Raw genomic sequence first — 22561 nt, forward strand, 5'->3', positions numbered from 1 at the left:
TCAATTCTACATTTGTATTGTGACCGAATAATCAAATCATGTTGGCATTGTTACGTAACTATAGCGACAGTGTAAACATTATAAAAGTGAAAAAGATGAATGTGACATCACGATGACGTCATTGTTTGGCCATCATCCTAGTTACAAAGTCTTCATAGTTAATCTGTCCGTCTCCATCCATGTCGGCACTCCTGATCATTTCTTCAACTTCTTCCTCTGTTAACGATTCACCTATACTCGTCATCACCTACGTCATATTACATACGTCATCAACCACGTCATATTACATACGTCATCAACTACGCCATGTTACACACGTCATCAACTACGTCATGTTACAAACGTAATATTACTTATACGTCATCAACTGCGTCATATTACTACGACTTATTGTCCGCCCACGGTGGTTGGAGTGCTCGCCCTGAACCAGATGATACGGATTCAAGGCCCGATGTTACCATTGTTGGCATATATGTGTCCTTCGGCAAGACACTTAACAACAATTACTCCAACCCAGTGGTCACTTATGGGTTGTCCAAATTCAGCCATGTGTAAAAACAATCACCCACAAAGTTACGTACGTGGTAACTCGTAAGCGGGCACGAGGTGTATGAAACAGAACACTTGTGTTCAAACGACTGTCGTTGCCCCGCCATGCAAGGATAAATAAGTTACATACGTGGTAACTCGTAGCAGGCGCGAGGTGTATGAAACAGAACATCCGTGTTATAACGACTGTCGTTGCCCCGCCATGCGAGGATAAATAAGTTACATACGTGGCAACTCGTAAGCGGGCACGAGGTGTATAAAACAGAACACTCGTGTTATAACGACTGTCGTTGCCCCGCCATGTGAGGATAAATAAGTTACATACGTGGTAACTTGTAAGCGGGCACGACGAGGTGTATGAAACAGAACATCCGTGTTATAACGACTGTCGTTGCCCCGCCATGCGAGGATAAATAAGTTACATACGTGGCAACTCGTAAGCGGGCACGAGGTGTATGAAACAGAACATCCGTGTTATAACGACTGTCGTTGCCCCGCCATGCAAGGATAAATAAGTTACATACGTGGTAACTTGTAAGCGGGCACGACGAGGTGTATGAAACAGAACATCCGTGTTATAACGACTGTCGTTGCCCCGCCATGCGAGGATAAATAAGTTACATACGCGGTAACTCGTAAGCGGGCACGAGGTGTATGAAACAGAACATCCGTGTTATAACGACTGTCGTTGCCCCGCCATGCGAGGATAAATAAGTTACATACGTGGTAACTCGTAAGCGGGCACGAGGTGTATGAAACAGAACATCCGTGTTATAACGACTGTCGTTGCCCCGCCATGCGAGGATAAATAAGTTCCATACGTGGTAACTCGTAAGCGGGCACGAGGTGTATGAAACAGAACACCCGTGTTATAACGACTGTCGTTGCCCCGCCATGCGAGGATAAATAAGTTACATACGTGGTAACTCGTAAGCGGGCACGAGGTGTATGAAACAGAACACCCGTGTTATAACGACTGTCGTTGCCCCGCCATGCGAGGATAAATAAGTTACATACGTGGTAACTCGTAAGCGGGCACGAGGTGTATGAAACAGAACATCCGTGTTATAGCGACCGTCATTGCCCCGCCATGCGAGGATAAACAGCAAACACACAACACATACTTGCCGCAGTTCAGCCGCTGCGATGAAACCGTTGGAATCTTTATCAAACACCCTGAAAGCTTCCTTGATCGTGTCCTCGGTATCGACCGGTTCCTTTACCTTTCCAGCCATTATAGTAAGGAACTCAGCCACATCAACCCACCCCATCCCCTCAGCATCTGCCTCCTCTATATAAGAAGCTATCTCAGCCTCCGTTGGGAAGTAACCAAGCGATCGAATGAGGGTTCCTGTGTTGTAACGTGTATGGTTGGATGGGTTGGTATATATATAGTAGGGTGGGGAAAGACGGGACACCTTTAGCACATAATATCTGAATATCCTGATCGTGTTTTAAACAATTAACAACGGTCTATGGTAGTCGTGGGGATACGGTTTATAATTGTTTGAATGTTTTTTTTTTCTATTAAATTGGGAGAGAAAATAGAATAAAAAGGTGTCCCATCTTCCCCCACCCACCACTACCATGCATGTTGCGGTTGTCATGCGTATTGCAAGTAATGCCCCCTGACCTGGGTAAAACAACCGGCAGTGCATGGGTCACGTGACAAACCTGCTTTAATAAACTTTGTCTCTGCGTTTGTGGAGATTAAGAATGATTAAAACGAAAGGGAAGGAAATAAAACAACTGTTGTTAAAACACGTCTACGGTTAAACACATTTACATTCAATTGAAAGAAATAAGGTCGCTACACTTTATACCTTAAACACTGGTTTAGAAAATATATATACCTGTAAAGACACACATGCCCACAATGGTAGCATTTATATTTCATATAATATGGTAAAAATAATACAAACGTTAAGGACCTAAATCCTTATTAAGCACTGGGCTGTCATCATCTTTCGCAAAAGACTTATATGCGTTCTTGTATTCCGCTATTTGCTCCTCTGTAAGTTGGTCGGACATCTATTTTGGTTGGACATGGAAATCATATTAATGTAACATAGAAACAGTATGTATATATAACATAGAAACAACATTATGCATTTGGCAACAGGATGGGGTAAGATGGGACATGTTTTCATTCCTTTTTATTGTGTTATATAACCGTATCTTCAAGATCTTTGTTAAATGTTAAAAACACGATGATGAAATATTGGATATTATGCGCTCGGCATCCATCTTACCCCACACCACACACACATATATTACACTGTTTTGCCCGACCATGCAATATCCAACATATTAACCATTGCTATTTAACGTAGTATCATGACGTAATAAACACGGCAGCGACAGTCGCTAACATACGCGAAACATCTGAACGCCTTTACTGAAACTTTGCATTATACGTCATAATGGACGATTATTAAACATTATAACGTCATAATAATAATTGTCCAACTTATGCTGAAACATCTGCAATGTGACGAAACAATGATACTTGTTTGATCACGTGTTTGTTACCTGACACCACCCATTGTTTTGTAATAATTCCCATTGTTGCCTCAACATTGGAATGCTATAGGCTAACAAGGGAATTAAATTCACAAAGACTGATGTTGCCTTCCAAGCTAACTTTATAAATGCCAAAATCAATCGATGTGAAAACGTTTATTTATTGCAGGTTTTTAATTGGTCAATATATGTTTATTTTCATTAAGACGTAACACATGCAACGCGCAATTATTTTGTCCGAGATTTCTCTAAATTTATTCTGGTATAACGTAGCGCTCATTGTCGGTAACATAGAAGAAATAATTGGCACTATGACGTAACAATGATTGGAATGTGATTCGTTATGTTTGTTAAGAGAAGGGGTCGCGTTATTTTAATTGCTTGCCATGGTGGTAGGTGGGGTTCATTTGTACCAAAATATAAAGGCAGCTGTTCGTGTTGAGGGGTGGCATTTAATTGGAACGGGATGTGAATGTGTAGCGGCTGGTACGAGGTTTTTGCGGTGTGTGGGGAGGGGGAGTGGCGGGCCAACGGCGTGCAGGGGGGGGGGGGTATATAACGTCTCGATTGGCGCGTGGATTGCATTATTCTTTATCTCTTCGAATGCGATAGCGAAGATCAGAAACAACCAAGTGAATTAGCAGCAAAACGACAGTCGTTAAACACACTATGGTTAAAAGTAGATTCGACCTGAGGAGAAGCAGGAGGGCTGAGGGAGGAGAGGGAACGTCACGCGTTCGGCGTTAAACAACATTTCGACGTTTGCGTTCCCTTTTCGCTGTAGCGAGTAAGGAACGTTTTTCTCAAAGACGCTTAACTTCCATGTTTGGTTTAAATAGAAGCGTGGCGCGATTCTCGCGGTTTAATCGATTCCAAACGCTGAGGAATAACTTTATATTGTGGGCAGACATAAGTTGTAGAAATGCCGTTAAGAAGCGTTTTAATTAAAGTCGTCATAATAGCTATTGTGATCTGTGTTCTAATTCATTGTTCTGATGCAAGAAGACGAAGACAGCGAAGAACCGGAAGCCATCGCGGGTTCGAATCCCGGCGTCGGAGTGATCGGTCAAGGTCAGTTAAAGTGCACGAGGATCCGCACAAGGAAACCATCCGCGCCATCCAAGTGACAGGCAGTATATTCTCGCGACTTCTCCACCCGCACAACAACCACCAACCTAATATTAAACTTGTGCGTCGTGAACGTTTGTACTGCAGGGTTGGGATCGGGTACCAGCTGGAAGTTCGTAAAGATGGCAAGGTTACCGCGCGACATCAAAGTACTAAGAATGGTGAGTGTGACGTAATAATGTTACGGGGATTTCCCTTCATTAATATTTATATCACTTTGACGTAATAATCGTCCAACACCCAGACGTATTGTTACGTTAACAAACGCTACGACGTAACAAACGGCTGATAATCGAAATCGCGTCGAACGCGCAGGTGTCGCGATCCTTACCACCTGCCTCTGTTACGTCACAATACTTTCAAGTTACCGCGACTTTATGTGTGGCGTCATAATTACTGTCCATTACGTAACAATTATATTTAAAACAAATTATTTTTCGCTGCATTCGCGTGTCTATTATGACGTGACAATGCGACAATCAACACCGGAAACCTTAAATCTTGTTTATGACGAAACAATGGGATATGAAACCCGATATATGACATCACAATACCAATGGTTTGTTAACAATGTTTGACCCCGTCGTTTCCATGATAACGTTGTGACGTAAGCATGGTCTTTATGACATCACTTTGCAAAGATGCAGCATTACAAACGATGGCTGTGACGTCATAGAGGGTGTTTCGCCACGAGATGTTCGTTGTTTATTCGGTGTTGAAACGTAACAATGACGATTGTGACGAAATAATGCGGATTATGATCGGGAATGGGTTGTTCGATTGTCCGTACTTGGATGATAAATCGCGTCAATCGCGCTTATTTATAGCACGCGATACTTATGTAGTTAGGGTGACCGCGTAAATAAGAATTAACATTGTTACGTCATATATGTATCAAAGTAATGATACTTTGTGTTAAACAATCGTGTAAATTGTTGCTGTCAGGTGTGTTATGGTTGTTGCGCCTACGTTTCAACGTTCCATACGGGTCGTCCACATCGAGGTGAATGTGTTGCGCCGTTGATTGTGTTCAATAATTATAGGTGTTCGAATATATCATTAATAATAATTTTTATCGCAGGTATATTTGAGGTCTTCAGCATGAAGCATGGGGTCGTGGGGATAAGAAGCGAACGACATCGAAGATATGTTTGTATGAATAAAAGAGGGAGAGTGTTTACTAGGGTAGGTAATTGTTTGTTTATTGTTACGCAACTATCACCTCTGTGACGTAACAACCAACATCAGGGGTCGTGTAAATAAATCTCGAATCAGGAAATGACGCGAAAAATACGAAATAACTTTGGTCGGTAATATTCCTTCATGTGAGAGTAATGTTGCGATTATTGGCTCACAAACGAAACCACTGTGACGTTAATTTTAGCGCATTGTTACGACACAGGTGCGAGTGTGTCGGGTATAATGCATGGGTTGATTGTTCATTATAATTACCACAAACATCAAAAACATGTTTCGTTTGTAGGTTTATTATGAGGTCATAATTAATAGGCGCCATGTATCGGGTGCAGTGTTACAATGAAAGCGCGATTTTCGCGACTTCGTGTTCGGCTATTGTTAACAGAACATGAACCGCGGTCGGTCTCGAAAGTCGACACTTAACATCCGGGTTTTTACTTTTAATTATCACATCACAATCGTCGTGTCATGTCACAATCGTGTCGCACATTCCAACAATAATGTTCATTATGAAATATTAGATCTGTTGTGACGTATTGGGGTCTTGAACGGACGTGCTATGGTTATGACACGCTACTGGGGATAATGAATAAAACACGATGCAAAGTTTCAAGTTTAGGTTACAGTTAACGTTGCTATTAATCATATAGCAAAACTTTTGTGGTCGGTGAAATATCAACATAAACAAATTTATAATCGTTAAAATGCGCTACGGGAAAAAATATTTTTGTGGTTTGGTTTATATTGACGCGTTTATTTATCTTTTCGAATACTATAGGAAAGATCAAATTAATCAAACCAACAAAGAGAATTAGCAGCAAAACAACAGTCGTTAAATCACGCTAGGGGTAAAAACTACTTGAGTAAAAGTATCAAATAATGCGTCGCTGGTAATCCAACATGTAAACTAACTCATATTAAGTTTTAATAAATTAAATAAAATAATTAAATACACATTGTAATAAATGATGACGTCATAAAGTAGGAAAGCGTTTATTCACACGTCATAATGTGGGTGAACAATTGATTACGCGATAAACGCGATGCGAGGAAATGTTGCATCCGGTGTAGGAAGCCACGCCATGTATAGATGCATATCTTAACATGGTATTGTGACGTCAGCATAATATATTGTTTGCGTGTGACGTCATAAACGTTCATAGTCATCGCGTGGGGGAACTTCCGGTGTCATCGCGGTGGTCAGTTTTGATTATGACGTAATAATTGAGATACAAACGATGATTATGACGTCATCAATCGTCGATTGTTGGTGCGCGATAAAAGCGAGATCTGTATAAACGTTAAAATGGAACGAGACATCTGGCACCGAGTTCGGGAATTCGTTTGTGTTTATAACAATGTTTTGTTGTCATTGTTTGTCACCTCACAATAGATGCGTTCACGCTAATGTTCGCGAATAAAAAACGTCGGTTCGACTGAAGATTCTAAAACTCTGAAAGTTATGACAGAACAACCACTATTATGACGTCACAGTACCATTAAGCGAACATTAAAAAGCGAAAAATGAATAAATTAATTTTTTACCTTAAATTGGTTTCTTGCTTGCAACTTTCAAAATAACCTAGTCACAACAATCGTTGTTACGTCACAATGGTGCTTGAATTATTTTCACACGTATTGGTTCCAAGTAGTTTTTAATTGGGGACAAAACACGACATCTGTGCTGTAGACACGCGTGTTACAATACATGGGCGCCTATAACATCTTACAAGGGTAACTTTACACCAGTGTTGCACAATGCAGTGTTTCCGAGTAAATAATAACCCCGTATTATTTACACAGCAAGCCTTTCTACTAATTTTTCTGGCGCTCATATATTTATTGTACCTGTAGCGGGTTTTATCGATCGTCGTTTTGTGATACACCACGCAGTGTATTACCCCCAAACAAATAGGCTTACATTTTGACAAATAAGTTGATATTATAAATAAACCACCTTATGTTTCCTTACAGCGATCCTTCCGCCACGATTGTGAATTCAGGGAGGAATTGGAAGCTAATGGTTACGTCACGTTTGCGTCACAACTATACAGCGACCACCAGCGGAGGTTAGGTTACTTTCTTGCGGTGTCGAAGAGGGGGAAACCCCGGAGAGGAAAACGGGTCACGTGGAAAATGCAGAGCGCTCATTGGTTAGCAAGAACTGTGACAGACAAGAAATCAAACACGTGATAACCAGCGTGACAAACTAATCGTGACGTCACGATGACGTAATCATGACGTGGACGCAACCCACGAGTCGCCGCTGGAGGCGCCAGCACCAAAATACTCCACACTGCCACCTAGCGAGAGGGGACGGCTGCTAACCGGAAATGCTGTAAATAAACAATCTCACTGTGCCCATAGTTACGTCATAATGTGTTTATTGTAACAATGTAAATATTCATTATTTCGTAACAATAACTGTTTGTTTCTATTTATGACGTCACAATCAAAGTTCCATTTGCACATTTCCTTCTTGAATAAAAACGGAAACCAAACATCGAGTAATTACAACCCAGCATTCATACGTCACACATAAGAACAATGGGTCGCGATTTGAGCACGAAAGGTTACGAAGGGACAATCATACACCCATTGTTCAACATTTTAACAGCATTGTGACGTAACATAATACGTGTATGATGAAAGCAACGTCACAGATGAATGAACATGTTAAACAAACGTTTTGATTGGTTCAACACAGAAACAACATCAACCAAATACTTTAATATTTAAGACTTCTTGAACTTTATAAATTGAAATTTATTCCAATTTTCCGCCAACATGTATTGGTCATTTATTCACAAACCCAGGAATTCGCGAAATCGCAACAGCCATGACTACACTATGACGTCACAAACGATAATTATGAGATCAAATAAGGTGTGTTAAGTGCGTATTATTACGACATAATAATATTTCCGGTTCCCACGGTCATGTTTGTTGTCAACGGCAAGTAAATATTTGGGCGGGAAACGCGGGTCAACATTATGTTGTGTGACGTCACAAAGGATTGCAACTAACCGATGGAAAGTGTTTCGTCACAAACTCAGTGATCAAAATCGCCACCGTGCGGGCAAAATTAATTTGCATTTATTGCCGCTAGAGAAATTAAACAAATTATAAATCGCTAAAAAGCAACCTGCCAAAATAGTGATCGCATCAATCGCTGCTAAATACCTTTGAACCAAATTATAATTTATTCAATTGAACATAGCAAATGAAACGATTATGACGTCACAGCCACCATTGTTGCGCCATAAGCGGCATCGCAGTTTTTATCGAAACATAAATCTTTATCGCTAAACACAATGGCTGCTTCATGACGTAACAATTGGTTTCGATTGAATGCCCCCCCACACACGTATATACGGGTGACGTCATCACCACATACACCGAACATGTCGCGTAAGTTTTGGATGATTCCTCGACATATGGCGCGACCGATGCTACCGATAGTGACGTCACAATGCCCAATGTTGTTGAGGGCGGCTCTTAATTGCGGATCGTGTCTTTCCCCAAACAAAGCAGGTAGGAACCTCATTTCCGTTTCCGCTGAAAATTTGGCAATTTTCAAATTTTGCAAAAATTAAAACAGTTTTTAAACAAACCACTTTTAGATTTTTCGAAAAATTTGAAACTATATATTTCCGCAAAAACCACAAGTTACCTTCATCTGCGTTGATTATCCTCGCGTATACGTCATCGACGGTGACGTCAGGGGCGAACTGACGTGTCCATGACGTCATCATGGTGATGTAGGCAGCAAACACGGCTCCTCCATTCAAAGATGCAGAGGTCAAGAGTTCATGACGGTCGAAATACGGTAGTGACGTCACTGAGGCTGTCAATATGACGTTTTTAACACGTTTATATATGGCTCGCATACAAGTTACCACGTATGTAACTTTGTGGGTGATTGTTTTCATGTATGGCTGATAATTTAGACAACCCATAAGTGACCAATGGGTTGGAGCAATTGTCGTTAAGTTTCTTGCCCAAGGACACACATTCATAATAATAGCAGCGACGGGGCTTGAACCCATAACCTCTGGTTCAAAAACAAGCACTTTAACCACTGTACCGGCACCGTTACAAAACTACCGTATAGATTATCACATGATTAACAAACCTGTTGTTTGATGTTTCCTTGAAACCTTGCTGATCTGCGCTGAGGTGCTCACGTTGATCACTGCGGGACATTATTGTTAATTGTTTATCCTCGCATGGTGGGGTAACACAAACACATTAACTATTTTATTGGCACGTTCATAATTTACAAAGTCTATATTATTCATATTGTATTTAGTTATTATGACATCACACCTGCTTCTGTCACCCCGATGTCACATGACCGAACCGAACATTGTAAATCGCCCATGGCCGCGAGAACGGGGGTGTCCCGTTTCACCCCATACCAATCCTGGGTAAGATGGCCCCCTATTGACCCAGGGGTAACAACATGGGGTAGCAACTGGGTGGGAAAATCCCCTGTAGTCAGTCTGTAACACAAATACCAAATTATTATTGTTAGTTAGACATGGGGTTTCTATTACATTTAATAAATTACTTTCATAATGACTTTGATTAAGTTGAGTTGATTATTAGGTTTTAAATTACTTTGATGTTGCCAAAAGTGCTGACTCACGTTTCTCGCTCCCATTTTCCCGAGTCACAATCGAAATATCCCCAGCTGTAAGCGTTGTGTGATGTCATAATAGGTTTCCCACCACACAGCATTGTTACGACATAATCACTGATTGTTCCGCAACAATCATATTTATCGAGGACATTGGGTGTGTTACGTGACAACCAGAACAGTGTTGCACAACCAAAACCTTGTAAAATAAACAGTGTTGCACAACCGAAACCTTGTAAAATAAACAGTGTTGCACAACCAAAACCTTGTAAAATAAACAGTGTTGCACAACCAAAAACTTGTAAAATAAACAGTGTTGCACAACCAAAACCTTGTAAAATAAACAGTGTTGCACAACCAAAACCTTGTAAAATAAACAGTGTTGCACAACCAAAACCTTGTAAAATAAACAGTGTTGCACAACCAAAAACTTGTAAAATAAACAGTGTTGCACAACCAAAACCTTGTAAAATAAACAGTGTTGCACAACCAAAACCGTTTAAAATAAACAGTGTTGCACAACCAAAACCTTGTAAAATAAACAGTGTTGCACAACCAAAACCTTGTAAAATAAACAGTGTTGCACAACCAAAACCTTGTAAAATAAACAGTGTTGCACAACCCAAACCTTGTAAAACAAACAGTGTTGCACAACTAACACCTTGTAAAACAAACAGTGTTGCACAACCAAAACCGTTTAAAATAAAAAGTGTTGCACAACCAAAACCTTGTAAAATAAACAGTGTTGCACAACCAAAACCGTTTAAAATAAACAGTGTTGCACAACCAAAACCTTGTAAAATAAACAGTGTTGCACAACCAAAACCTTGTAAAATAAACAGTGTTGCACAACCAAAACCTTGTAAAATAAACAGTGTTGCACAACCCAAACCTTGTAAAACAAACAGTGTTGCACAACTAAAACCTTGTAAAACAAACAGTGTTGCACAACCAAAACCGTTTAAAATAAACAGTGTTGCACAACCAAAACCTTGTAAAATAAACAGTGTTGCACAACCAAAATCGTTTAAAATAAACAGTGTTGCACAACCAAAACCTTGTAAAATAAACAGTGTTGCACAACCAAAATCGTTTAAAATAAACAGTGTTGCACAACCAAAACCTTTTAAAATAAACAGTGTTGCACAACCAAAACCTTTTAAAATAAACAGTGTTGCACAACCAAAACCTTGTAAAATAAACAGTGTTGCACAACCAAAACCGTTTAAAATAAACAGTGTTGCACAACTAAAACCTTTTAAAATAAACAGTGTTGCACAACTAAAATCGTTTAAAATAAACAGTGTTGCACAACTAAAACCTTTTAAAATAAACAGTGTTGCACAACCAAAACCTTGTAAAATAAACAGTGTTGCACAACCAAAACCGTTTAAAATAAACAGTGTTGCACAACTAAAACCTTTTAAAATAAACAGTGTTGCACAACTAAAATCGTTTAAAATAAACAGTGTTGCACAACCAAAACCTTGTAAAATAAACAGTGTTGCACAACCAAAACCGTTTAAAATAAACAGTGTTGCACAACTAAAACCTTTTAAAATAAACAGTGTTGCACAACTAAAATCGTTTAAAATAAACAGTGTTGCACAACCAAAACCTTGTAAAATAAACAGTGTTGCACAACCAAAACCTTGTAAAATAAACAGTGTTGCACAACCAAAACCGTTTAAAACAAACAGTGTTGCACAACCAAAACCTTGTAAAATAAACAGTGTTGCACAACCAAAATCGTTTAAAATAAACAGTGTTGCACAACTAAAACTGTTTAAAATAAACAGTGTTACACAACCAAAACCGTTTAAAATAAACAGTGTTGCACAACCAAAACCTTGTAAAATAAACAGTGTTGCACAACCAAAACCGTTTAAAATAAACAGTGTTACACAACCAAAACCGTTTAAAATAAACAGTGTTGCACAACTAAAACCTTTTAAAATAAACAGTGTTGCACAACCAAAACCTTTTAAAATAAACAGTGTTGCACAACCAAAACCGTTTAAAATAAACAGTGTTGCACAACCAAAATCGTTTAAAATAAACAGTGTTGCACAACCAATACCCTTCACAATAAACAGTGTTGCACAACTAAAACCGTTTAAAATAAACAGTGTTGCACAACTAAAACCGTTTAAAATAAACAGTGTTGCACAACTAAAATCGTTTAAAATAAACAGTGTTGCACAACCAAAACCTTTTAAAATAAACAGTGTTGCACAACCAAAACCGTTTAAAATAAACAGTGTTGCACAACTAAAACCGTTTAAAATAAACAGTGTTGCACAACTAAAACCGTTTAAAATAAACAGTGTTGCACAACCAAAACCGTTTAAAATAAACAGTGTTGCACAACCAAAACCGTTTAAAATAAACAGTGTTGCACAACCAAAACCGTTTAAAATAAACAGTGTTGCACAACCAAAACCGTTTAAAATAAACAGTGTTGCACAACCAAAATCGTTTAAAATAAACAGTGTTGCACAACCAAAAGCAAAACAACAGTCATTAAAACACGCTATGGGTGAAAACCACTTGAGGAAAAGTAACAAATAAAAGTTGTGGTTGCTAAACCTATAAAAAACTTTGCAGTTAGTTAAAACAGATTAAATAATAACGCTTCTAAACCCCCAGTACCCACCTGATGATATTCGGTGTTTGGATTTTGGCAACGATGAAATAAATTCCTCGTTGCAACGAGCGTCTTGCCATGTGACCAGGTTTGATGTGTTTGTGATGTCACAATCCTCCCATAATACACAACCGTGCATTTGTCCACAGATCGCTGACATAGAAATATAATAATGTTACAAAGTTTAGTTGGACGAGTTTATTACCGACTAGAGGAATAGTTTAAGCCAGAGTCCGTATATAAGCATGAGTTATTTCATCAACATCTTACAGGGCAACCAAATGGGACAGGGCAACCAAATTTTGCTGATTGTTTACCCTAGCGACGGGAATTTTTAAACATATTTTTCTGCTTAGTCGCAGTTTATTTATACAACTCAAAAACTTCAAGTCACATTTAAGCTTTAATACAAAAAAAAACTACTTGAAAATTTGATTTTCTTTAATCGGCATCCTGTATTTGCATTAAAAACATAAAATATATTAAATTTAGCTATATATGTACATATTTATATTATGTCTATGATCAATTTAGCCCCATCATAGACACCTAAACATATGTTTAGGTATCTATGGCCCCATTTGCTGTGTGCTATGTGATTTCTATGGGCGACATGAAATAACTCATGTTAATATACGGACTCTGGTTTAAGTTAGTTGTTATACAAAGTTACATCAGCCTGAACATAATTGCGTAATACAACACGTGGTATTGATTGTCACAATGGTATAATAGTGGTGATTGTGATGTTGAATGACAACAATAATGTGGATAATTACATTATATACGGCAGGGTATGTAACCAATATTTATACCAATTCTATGAACGCGCTCGACGTTGCCTCCCAGGTCCCCCTTCACACCCACCATACAACGATCCAGCGAAGATAAAATCTTCCCCACCGATTGTTCTTTATATTGCGCTGCCCCAACAATATCAGCTTCATTTGCATATGAGTGTGATGTAATAATCTGTGGACAAAGTCACATAAGCCAACAATGGTAGCAGCATCAAGCCTTGAACCCCGTATCCTCTGGTTTAGAAGGAAGTGCAGCAATCACAAGAAATTTAACAATTGCTCCAACCCAGTGGTTACCAATCTATTGTCCAAATTATCAGCAATACTGAAAGACGATCGCTCACAAAGTTACATACGTTGTAACTTGTAAGCGGGCATGAGGTGTATGAAACAGAACACCCGTTTTGTAACGACTGTCGTCTCCCCGCCATGCGAGGATAAATAAGTTACATATACGTGGTAACTCGTAGCAGACACGAGGTGTATGAAACAGAACATCCGTGTTATAACGACTGTCGTTGCCCCGCCATGCGAGGATAAACAAGTTACATACGTGGTATCTTGTAAGCGGGCACAAGGTGTATGAAACAGAACACCCGTGTTATAACAGTAGTACCTTGTAAGCTGGCACGAGGTGTATGAAACAGAACACCCGTGTTATAACAGTAGTACCTTGTAAGCTGGCACGAGGTGTATGAAACAGAACACCCGTGTTATAACAATTACCCAAACCATTATAACATCACCACATAAACCAGCGAACCTCATTATTCTCATTCACAACGACAACTTTACTTGATGTCGTCCCGATGTCTATTCCAAGTGTATACGTCATTTCACAAGTTTGTTTTCATCTGAAATCATTGATCCGAAACGATGATGACGTCAGAACATTATAACATTTCTATTTAGAAACTTAAAATTGGTTAAATACCGAAGTCCCCTGTTAGAAATGTGTTCTTTATATAAAAACGAATAATTTAGTATTAAAATTCATAAAACACCGACTCTGACCAAATATGTGTTTAATAATTATAAATGACGTAGCTCTGACGTAGCCATTTTCCGTGACTTTAAAATAGTATAAAATTTCTATTTTGAGCCAAGTTTTTCGCAAACAGGGTATTCACCCGGGAAAGTTGGACAAAGAATTAAACGTCCAAAAAACGATTTGGAAATTTAGCAAATACGTTAAGTTAGAAGACAAATTAAATTATGGCCGAAATTGTGGGCGTGGAAACATCGCTTGTTGTCGCTACATCTTCAAAGCAACTGAGGAAGAAGTTTAAGAAGGTTTTGGATGAAGAAACTTATACTGAGGTTTGTGGGGTTTTCTTGAGTTTGTTAAATTTATAGTAAAATCTGGGGTGACATAATGCAGTTACACTCATAGTTGTCAAACATAGGGAACCTCATTGATTAATGTGGTGAATGCTTATACTTTAGAAAGACCCAAAAAACTTTGTTTTTCCCCATTGACAAATTTCATAATTTTAAAAGGTAAACCAGATGCTAATCTGCAAATACCTACATTGTTACATTACACTAATGTTTGTTACATCTTTATGACATCACAGAAAGTTGAGGAAATAATCTCCCGTGACTTCTTCCCCGACCACGAGCGGTTGAAAGATGAAAAGGAATACCTTGAAGCCGAGGAAAAAGAAGATTTCCCGAGGATGAGAGAGATAGCTCTCAAGTATGCGACGAGTGGAACACGGATGAACACATTCAGTAATATTGGTTGTTTAAATGACTTGCTTTATCCTTGCTTAATATAGTGGTTTAAATAGAATTAAGAATTTCCCTTGACTACCAACAAGCTGTCCAATTTTAGACACCGATTCCACATGATGTATGAAACTGAACGCCCTATCGTTATATCGACTTTCACCAACTCAATAGAACTTACTGTTTTAAACCAGACGCCCCTGACTTAAATATGATATCTATGTTAATATATAATATCTATGTTACCATACGATATCTATAGGCACCCCCCAACCCTCACCTTCCACCTTTGAGACTCCCACCCACTCCCGACCCCCAAATCCATCAAAACAAACAAGGTACCCAAGATTTATTATTATAATACATGAATAACCTGATGAATTAGTTACAATAAAACATAAATACCATGATTTTTGACCCTAGTCCAATGTTCATGAAGTTTGACAATTCTCGTAACCAAGTAACAGTCAGGACCAAGTGTTCGACAAAAATCAAATCTATTCTAAGTGACCGATCAAGCAATTTTAAACTGAATATATTTCTCTAATAGTAAACTATTGGTTGGACTTGATCATAAACATGATTGTTACATAACAGTGAAGTTGACAATCAAAGTTACAACATCATTATGTCATAATGCAATTATTGTTTCCTGATTATCGAACACATGATTGAGCAGTAACAACGATGACAGCACGAAAGGGACGGACGATGACAACCAAGTCACGCTTGATCAGTTCCTCGTTAAATACACAAGTGAGGATAACGAGTCGTTCGAGCGTATCATGGATAAAACCGATGAAGCGCGACGTGCGAAACACAAGTGGCTTTATGACGCTGAGGTCCGGCACAATGAGATGACGAACAAGATGCTTATGTTGGACGGGGAATCCCCTCTTGCGATAACAGACGGAACAAATACAAGGTCTACGGTGCCGATACATACTTGGAAGTATAAGAACAAGAACCACCTCATGTATTATCCAGAAGGTACGGTTATCATATAGTTACATACCATTGTGGGCGTAGGTGTCCTTGGGCAAGACACTTAATGGCAATTGCTCCAACCCAGTGGTCACTAATGGGTTGTTTAAAATATCAGCCATACAGAAAAAACTAACTTGTTAGTGGGCATAAAGTGTATGAAATATAACAACTACCGTTGCCCCGCCATGCAAGGATAGATATTTATTTAAAACAAGCCTCACTATGATGTCATACAGGAATGACAAACGAGGATTCTTTGTTCAAAAAGCCGCGATTAATCAAGCACGAAAACACACGCTTCACCGATCACCCCTTCAAGAACGCAAGCGATCAAGCGCGAATTGCTGCATCGGAAAGTCGTGTCGTTGACCCCGAGAGGGTGGGGCATGATGGGAAGTCGATTGTACCCCATGAATCACCCAGAGTGGGAGGGTACGGGTTCGTAGCCACCCCCTCACCCATGCCGGGAGTTACGCAGACCCCTATAATGACATGGGGTGAAATAGGGGGCACACCTGCCCGTATAGATGGCACCCCCCGTTCCACCCCGGGCCCCGCATTCAGGTTTCCTGACGAAAGTGAACGGGATCGACTGACGCATAAGATGGTTGATGATAACACTAAGAAACAAAGGTAGAGCGTAGGTTGTGTGTTGTAAGCTGTTTTGGTGAAAAAAATCACAATGAAACGAAATATCATAAACTGGAACGGCTTTTTTTTGGAACGGTTTTGGTGAATGTCATAAATATAAAAAAAATTTAAAACTAAGAATAAGAAACAAAAGTAAATAAACGGAGCTCTGTTGGTGCTGCCGAAAATGGGGTAATATAGAAATAATGTTAATATCTATATCATATAAAATAAATCTTGTGGTAAAAATAATTTAAATTTGCCGATATTTGTTTCCGCATTATCACAGAGCGAAGAAACAAGCGGCGTTAAAACAAATGAAAGCGAGCGTGTTGGCAGCTCGGGGAACACCAGGGTCGGTTATGAGATCGGAGAGGATGAGTAGTTTATCACCAGCTGCGAGACGATTGGTTAATATCGGTAAGTATTCGACTGTTACTATTAACATCATTTGCCCATGTTTTATTATCTCTTTAACAATCACCCACAATGTTACATACGTGGCAACTTGTAAGCGGGCACGAGGTGCATGAAACAGAACACCTGTGTTATAACAACTGTCGTTGCCCCACCATGCGAGGATAAATTAGTTACACCCATCTTTCATCACCCACATATTCTACTCCAGGCACCGACAAAGCATTGAAAGCGAGTTACACTCCAACCCCAAAGAGAAGAGGGGGGACCCCCCTTGTGAAAACCCCCCATATAAGAACACCAAAGGTATCAATGTATTTAATCAACCATAATAATGTGTAGGGCAGGTGCATTATAAGTGTGAGATCTCTTGGCAATTGTTAGTTTGTGATCGTTAGGACTGTTGTTTCGTCTGCCATGCGTCGGGGCATCATCAGTTTAAAAATATTGATGTTTCAAGTTTGTCGTTCACACACTTTTACCCAACGATATTTAACAGCAGAGCAAACAAGCAACACCAAAGGGGGAAATCACGGACGATTTGCTAAAAATTCCCAAAAAAGTTCGAAAATCTGCTGCGGATTTCTTTTGATTGACAGTTGTTGCGCAAAGATAATAAAACATTTTATTCAATGATTGTTGTTGCTTATATTAAGTAGGGTGGGGTTAAAATTAGATGTTTTCATTAACTTTCATTTGGTAGAAAACAAAGTATATTCAGTTAAATAACTTATAATCGTATATGAAGAAGTTAAAAACCAAGGATTATGTGATAAGGTTACCCATCTTACCCCACAGTACTATATATATAATATGAATAAGCATGAAGTGTATAAAACACGTGAAGGATCCTTAGTAATGCAGGAAATACGGCGGGTAGGCAGGATTCTTCACACCCATGTATTATATAAGCAGTTGAATGCCAAATATGAAACAGTTTAAATGACTACAAAAGCTCAAGAGAAAGGCAAAGCATTAAAGATACCTGCTTTAAGATGTTGAAGGCAAGTTGTTTCAAACAGAAAATATCAACAACTTCAATCAATAACCAATAAATATATCAACCACTGTCATTAACATAATTGATATTTCTAACAAATATATTCATCACCAATAACCCATGCAATCAACATATTAATCACACAACAACAATTAAATAAATTAAACCCAACAAAATAACCGACCAACCATGTTGCTTCTCTAAGGCGAGAGAGATCATGTGACCTCTGAGTTTTACATAGGAGAGAGATGCGAGAAGAAGGGCAAATTGTTACGTCCAGGGAATGAACCATTACACATGTTCACACTATGAAAAACAACAGCAAATACTTTGTCTCATGCAAATACAATCCTTCAAACAAACATAATACATAAGTCACCACCCAACAGCAACAACATTGTCTGGAAATTCATTTCTGACCCACCATTATAAACACAATGTCCGTGTATCAAGCATACAAGCAAGTACAATAATGGCACGCTTGGGAAATTGTGGCAGTTTTATAACGACACACGGCACCAACATAACTGTGGGTTGGTATCCCATCTGAAAATTAGGAATCACCAAAGAAAATTCAATCAACCCATTTCACCATCTATCTACATTAAACAATTGGAATTTCCCATAAATGAGATTCGTTCTTATGACATTATAATTGTGTTTGATTGTTATTCCATTGTTTTATCATAGAGGACAATGAAAGTTAGATTGTAGTTGTGATGTCATAATTAATTGTTTTATTACATCATAACCTACAACATGACTCAGCACAGGTTTATTGTGACATCATAATATGGTTTGTTACATAACAACAAGTTTTACTTGCGATCCGGAATGTTATTGTGATGTAATAAAAGATCAAACCACCATCATTACATCATAAACCTTGTTTTATTACATCATAATGACCAAAGTAAACATCTTCAAGCAATGTTTGGAAATCTTAGCGTTGGAACGTTTCATTCCATGATAACTTGGTTGGGAGATGCAGTATGTTTCTCCACAAACTTTTGTTTCTGGTTATTATTTCGGGAACGAATGTAAACGCAGGTGAAGATTTATGTTTCTAGGTTGGCTGTGTTTTAAAGAACTTAATATAAATAAATATCTATTTTAGCGCGATAGTAAAAATAACGTTAGATAAAACAACCAAGAGAAGGGTATTTCTGTGTTTGGATTATATTATTTCTATGTTAAAAATATTTACATTTTATATTATTTTTATGTTGGAAATTATTTTATTTTCAGTTGTCATCCCAAATTTTACGACGAATGGGATTTCATATTATTTCTATGTGTTTAATGAAGTAACACGACTTAATTATCCAGAAGCGAGGACATTTTGTGACAATTTAGGTGATTTCTATGTTATATTATAATTTAAAATTTGACCATTTTTTTCCTAGAAAATGATAAAAATCAAACTTGGTGTGTTAAAGCATTTATATAAAAAGGGGATTTTGTTTCATAGCTTGATAGCCATATACTCAGCATAATGAATGAAAAACCAGGCGTTGTAACACGGGTGTTCTGTTTCAAACACCCCGCACCTGCTTACGAGTAACTATGTTTAGAACTTATTTACCCTCGCAAATTAAATATCTTTCCCAAAGATACATACGCCCACAGTGGTAGCAGCGTCGAGCCTTGAACCCATTACTTATGTCCCACAGTTCTGTTAATACTATTTAACCACTAGGAGGCAGCATCGCGAAGGTTGACTCGTTCGACCTCGGCTACGAGATCCAGTACCAACTCCAAACTTTCGAGAATGACAGCGATTCTCGCACATGGGAAACCCCCCTGGATAAGGGTTACTGGGTGAGTGGGTATTGCACAGGAGGGGTTGGGGAGTGGTGGTTCGAGGATGGGGAGAGAATCGTGGATACGATGTGGAACGAGGACGAACCTGACCCCGCCACCAATACATCTCACTTGTTTATCATCTCTATATCGCCAGCTAGTGGATTATGGGGTTCGGAGGATATGTCCAAATTCAAGAATGTTATTTGCCAAATATGTAAGTTTGCGAATCTATGTAACTTATTTATCCTGGCATTTATGGGTAATTGTTTATTAATGTATGGTTGGTATGTTAATATGGACTGTTTTTGGGCGATTTTTTTTATGGACTGTTTTTGGGCGATTTTTTCCGCACTCATCTCAATTCTTAATTCTAGCATTTATTCTATAATCTTTTGATTGAAATCATGTTATATATTTGCAATTTTTACACTTTTAGAATTAAAACCTCATAATTAGGGATTAATTAACGATCACTTCACTGTTTGATCAAATGCGCCAAAATCAAAATGCATCTTAAACTTTAATTAAATGATTGCAATCTATAAAATATTTTGAACTAAGCATAGTTTTATAAACCATACTGCATACGACCGCCTAATTAGCGAGTGATTAACGATTACTTTTCTATTCCTTTAAAATGCTAGATTTAAAATGTACATTTAACATTTATTAATACATGCTCACTCATTAGAGCTTTGCTCTCTTGTATTTCTTTGATTGTTATAATGTTTCTTTAGCTCCACCCGATGGAAACTCCACAGGCACTGAACCAACAACGACCCCACTAACAACATCCTCAACCCCAATATACGGTACAAATGTTTCAAACCTTCATGGATTGTTATGTAACAATACATATTATCGCAGACTCCCCGAAACTTGAAGCTGAGCTTCTATTCAACGGAAGTTTGTTTATGTTTTACACAGGTTCATATCACGGGGGGTGGAAGTTTAATTTCAACCAATCGCAAGCGTGGTGTGTAGAGTTAGGTGGGTATTGTGATGTCATAATAAATACCACAATGCTTGGTGCGTCTCTAAAGGTTACGGGTTGAAGGCTCAATCGAGGATAAATAAGTAACATACGTGGTAACTCGTAAGCGGGTACGAGGTGTATGAAACAGAACACCCGTGTTATAACGACCGTCGTTGCCCCGCCATGCAAGGATAAATAAGTTATATACGTGGTAACTTGTAAGCGGGCACAAAGTGTATGAAACAGAACAACCGCGTTATAACGACCGTCGTTGCCTCGCCATGCAAGGATAAATAAGTTACATACATGGTAACTTGTAAGTGGGCACGAGGTGTATGAAACAGAACACCCGTGTTATAACGACCGTCGTTGCCCCGCCATGCAAAGATAAATAAGTTGCATACATGGTAACTTGTAAGTGGGCACGAGGTGTATGAAACAGAACACCCGTGTTATAACGACTGTCATTGCCCCGCCATGTGAGGATAAATAAGTTACATTCATTCATAACTATATTATACAGGTGGAAGTCTTGCGTTGATAAAGAACAATTTAACGCAACACATGATCACCGAACAATTGTTTGCGATGCTACCGTACGTACAACCACACGGGGGTGGAGGGGATTATTGGGTTGGAGGGGAAGGAGTGGAGAACGATCAACAACAGGAGTGGGTATGGTTGGATGGAGACAACATTGATGATGGTTTCACCAACTGGTTTAGTGGCTACGGGAGTTATGAAGCAGATTATGCTGTGTACGATCTTGGGCTGGCAGTTGTTGCTACCGATGAGGACGGGTTGGGGGAATGGGATGGTTTCCAGAAGTTTGTGGAGCAAAACTTTATTTGCCAGATCGGTACGATTGTGTTTGTTGGTTTGTTTATGATGTAATAATGAGTACTGTTAGATTTGTGCGAGCCGAATCCATGCGAGAATAATGGGCATTGTTACCCAACAGTTGAAGGGGTTGATTGTCAGTGTTTGGATGGCTATAATGGAACTTACTGTGAACAAGGTATTGTGATGTCATTATGTGGTATTATGATGTCATTAAGTAATATTATGATGCCATTTTGTTTATTTAATTTTAACACAACAAGAGTTACATGCAGTCACAATATAGAGGTGTATTTAATAATAGTTATATTGTATGTTGGGTTTAACAGCCACGCTTTTATTTTATTTGACATTTGACCCAAGTAGTTTTTACCCGTGGCTTATTTTAACGACTGTTATTTTGCTGCTAATTCTCTTTGTTGTTTTTATTAATTTGATTTTGATTTTCGCATTTGAAGAGATAAATAAACATTTATGTTGAGTTGATGATGTTAGATCTTAAAGTTGCTGTTGATATTATTTTATTTGTCGTGTAATTCCACACCTCGTATGTATTATGACCTTTATTATCAGATCTCTGTGATCCGAACCCATGTAAGCACGATGGTGTGTGCGTTGGGGTGGGTGGGTCGTTCCAATGTGATTGTTCGGACGGTTATGAAGGACCTCTATGTAGTGAAAGTACGTA

General features: G+C 38.7%; 5 protein-coding genes across 9 annotated transcripts in view; 3 read left to right on the top strand and 2 right to left on the bottom strand.

Annotated features, from left to right (window-relative positions):
- Positions 1–7109, bottom strand: LOC149723781 (calmodulin-like). Its single transcript, XM_089893484.1, has 4 exons — positions 6943–7109; positions 2481–2580; positions 1674–1900; positions 1–247 (listed from the first exon to the last, which is right to left on the bottom strand). The coding sequence occupies exons 2-4, from the start codon at positions 2578–2580 to the stop codon at positions 119–121; spliced, it is 456 nt and encodes a 151-aa protein (XP_089749610.1). The 5' UTR covers positions 6943–7109; the 3' UTR covers positions 1–118.
- On the top strand, positions 3658–7898 carry LOC149723782 (fibroblast growth factor 6-like). Its single transcript, XM_089893479.1, has 3 exons — positions 3658–4361; positions 5282–5385; positions 7372–7898. Exons 1-3 carry the CDS (start codon positions 3995–3997, stop codon positions 7588–7590), a joined length of 690 nt encoding a protein of 229 aa, XP_089749605.1. The 5' UTR covers positions 3658–3994; the 3' UTR covers positions 7591–7898.
- Positions 7769–22561, bottom strand: part of LOC149723783 (sedoheptulokinase-like) — a 17912-nt gene continuing 3119 nt past the window's right edge. Inside the window, exons 2-9 of one of the 2 annotated variants that reach the window (XM_089893477.1) lie at positions 14250–14390; positions 13502–13658; positions 12696–12839; positions 10049–10238; positions 9727–9902; positions 9533–9592; positions 9071–9244; positions 7769–8955 (exon numbers count right to left, since the gene is read on the bottom strand). In XM_089893477.1, coding sequence (XP_089749603.1) covers positions 8630–8955; positions 9071–9244; positions 9533–9592; positions 9727–9902; positions 10049–10238; positions 12696–12839; positions 13502–13658; positions 14250–14321 — 1299 coding nt within the window. In that variant the 5' untranslated portion in view covers positions 14322–14390 and the 3' untranslated portion in view covers positions 7769–8629. The remainder of the gene's footprint in view (positions 8956–9070; positions 9245–9532; positions 9593–9726; positions 9903–10048; positions 10239–12695; positions 12840–13501; positions 13659–14249; positions 14391–22561) is intronic. The other variant, XM_089893478.1, reaches the window with a different exon arrangement.
- Positions 14595–17887, top strand: LOC149723784 (splicing factor ESS-2 homolog). 2 transcript variants are annotated; one of them, XM_089893476.1, is made up of 8 exons: positions 14595–14806; positions 15064–15220; positions 15480–15555; positions 15897–16207; positions 16441–16837; positions 17124–17254; positions 17463–17557; positions 17754–17887. In XM_089893476.1, exons 1-8 carry the CDS (start codon positions 14702–14704, stop codon positions 17841–17843), a joined length of 1362 nt encoding a protein of 453 aa, XP_089749602.1. In that variant the 5' UTR covers positions 14595–14701; the 3' UTR covers positions 17844–17887. The 2 variants fall into 2 exon arrangements, with proteins under 2 accessions (XP_089749602.1, XP_089749601.1); XM_089893475.1 differs by having other exon boundaries at positions 14596–14806; positions 17751–17887.
- Positions 18914–22561, top strand: part of LOC149723785 (adhesion G protein-coupled receptor G7-like) — an 11059-nt gene continuing 7411 nt past the window's right edge. For all 3 annotated transcript variants that reach the window (XM_089893469.1, XM_089893470.1, XM_089893471.1), the window contains exons 1-8: positions 18914–19301; positions 19500–19607; positions 19951–20271; positions 20795–20869; positions 20925–21047; positions 21557–21892; positions 21944–22051; positions 22447–22554. In XM_089893469.1, the coding sequence (XP_089749595.1) occupies positions 19244–19301; positions 19500–19607; positions 19951–20271; positions 20795–20869; positions 20925–21047; positions 21557–21892; positions 21944–22051; positions 22447–22554 (1237 nt within the window). In that variant the 5' untranslated portion in view covers positions 18914–19243. The remainder of the gene's footprint in view (positions 19302–19499; positions 19608–19950; positions 20272–20794; positions 20870–20924; positions 21048–21556; positions 21893–21943; positions 22052–22446; positions 22555–22561) is intronic.

This window comes from Ciona robusta, unplaced genomic scaffold (genome assembly GCF_009617815.1).
Source record: "Ciona robusta unplaced genomic scaffold, ASM961781v2 AP042743.1".
Classification (NCBI taxonomy): Eukaryota; Metazoa; Chordata; class Ascidiacea; order Phlebobranchia; family Cionidae; genus Ciona; species Ciona robusta.

Bases quoted from the DNA above. Each gene is read 5' to 3' on its own strand.
- LOC149723782 (XM_089893479.1), top strand. From the start codon at position 3,995: ATGCCGTTAAGAAGCGTTTTAATTAAAGTCGTCATAATAGCTATTGTG. The intron at 4,362-5,281 runs GTGAGTGTGACG...TTTTTATCGCAG, and splicing joins ACATCAAAGTACTAAGAATG to GTATATTTGAGGTCTTCAGC. The intron at 5,386-7,371 runs GTAGGTAATTGT...GTTTCCTTACAG, and splicing joins GAGGGAGAGTGTTTACTAGG to CGATCCTTCCGCCACGATTG.
- LOC149723781 (XM_089893484.1), bottom strand. From the start codon at position 2,580: ATGTCCGACCAACTTACAGAGGAGCAAATAGCGGAATACAAGAACGCA. The intron at 1,901-2,480 runs GTCCTTAACGTT...GTTACAACACAG, and splicing joins AGTGCTTAATAAGGATTTAG to GAACCCTCATTCGATCGCTT. The intron at 248-1,673 runs GTATGTGTTGTG...AATATGACGTAG, and splicing joins CAGCGGCTGAACTGCGGCAA to GTGATGACGAGTATAGGTGA.
- LOC149723784 (XM_089893475.1), top strand. From the start codon at position 14,702: ATGGCCGAAATTGTGGGCGTGGAAACATCGCTTGTTGTCGCTACATCT. The intron at 14,807-15,063 runs GTTTGTGGGGTT...ATGACATCACAG, and splicing joins ATGAAGAAACTTATACTGAG to AAAGTTGAGGAAATAATCTC. The intron at 17,255-17,462 runs GTAAGTATTCGA...ATTCTACTCCAG, and splicing joins GAGACGATTGGTTAATATCG to GCACCGACAAAGCATTGAAA.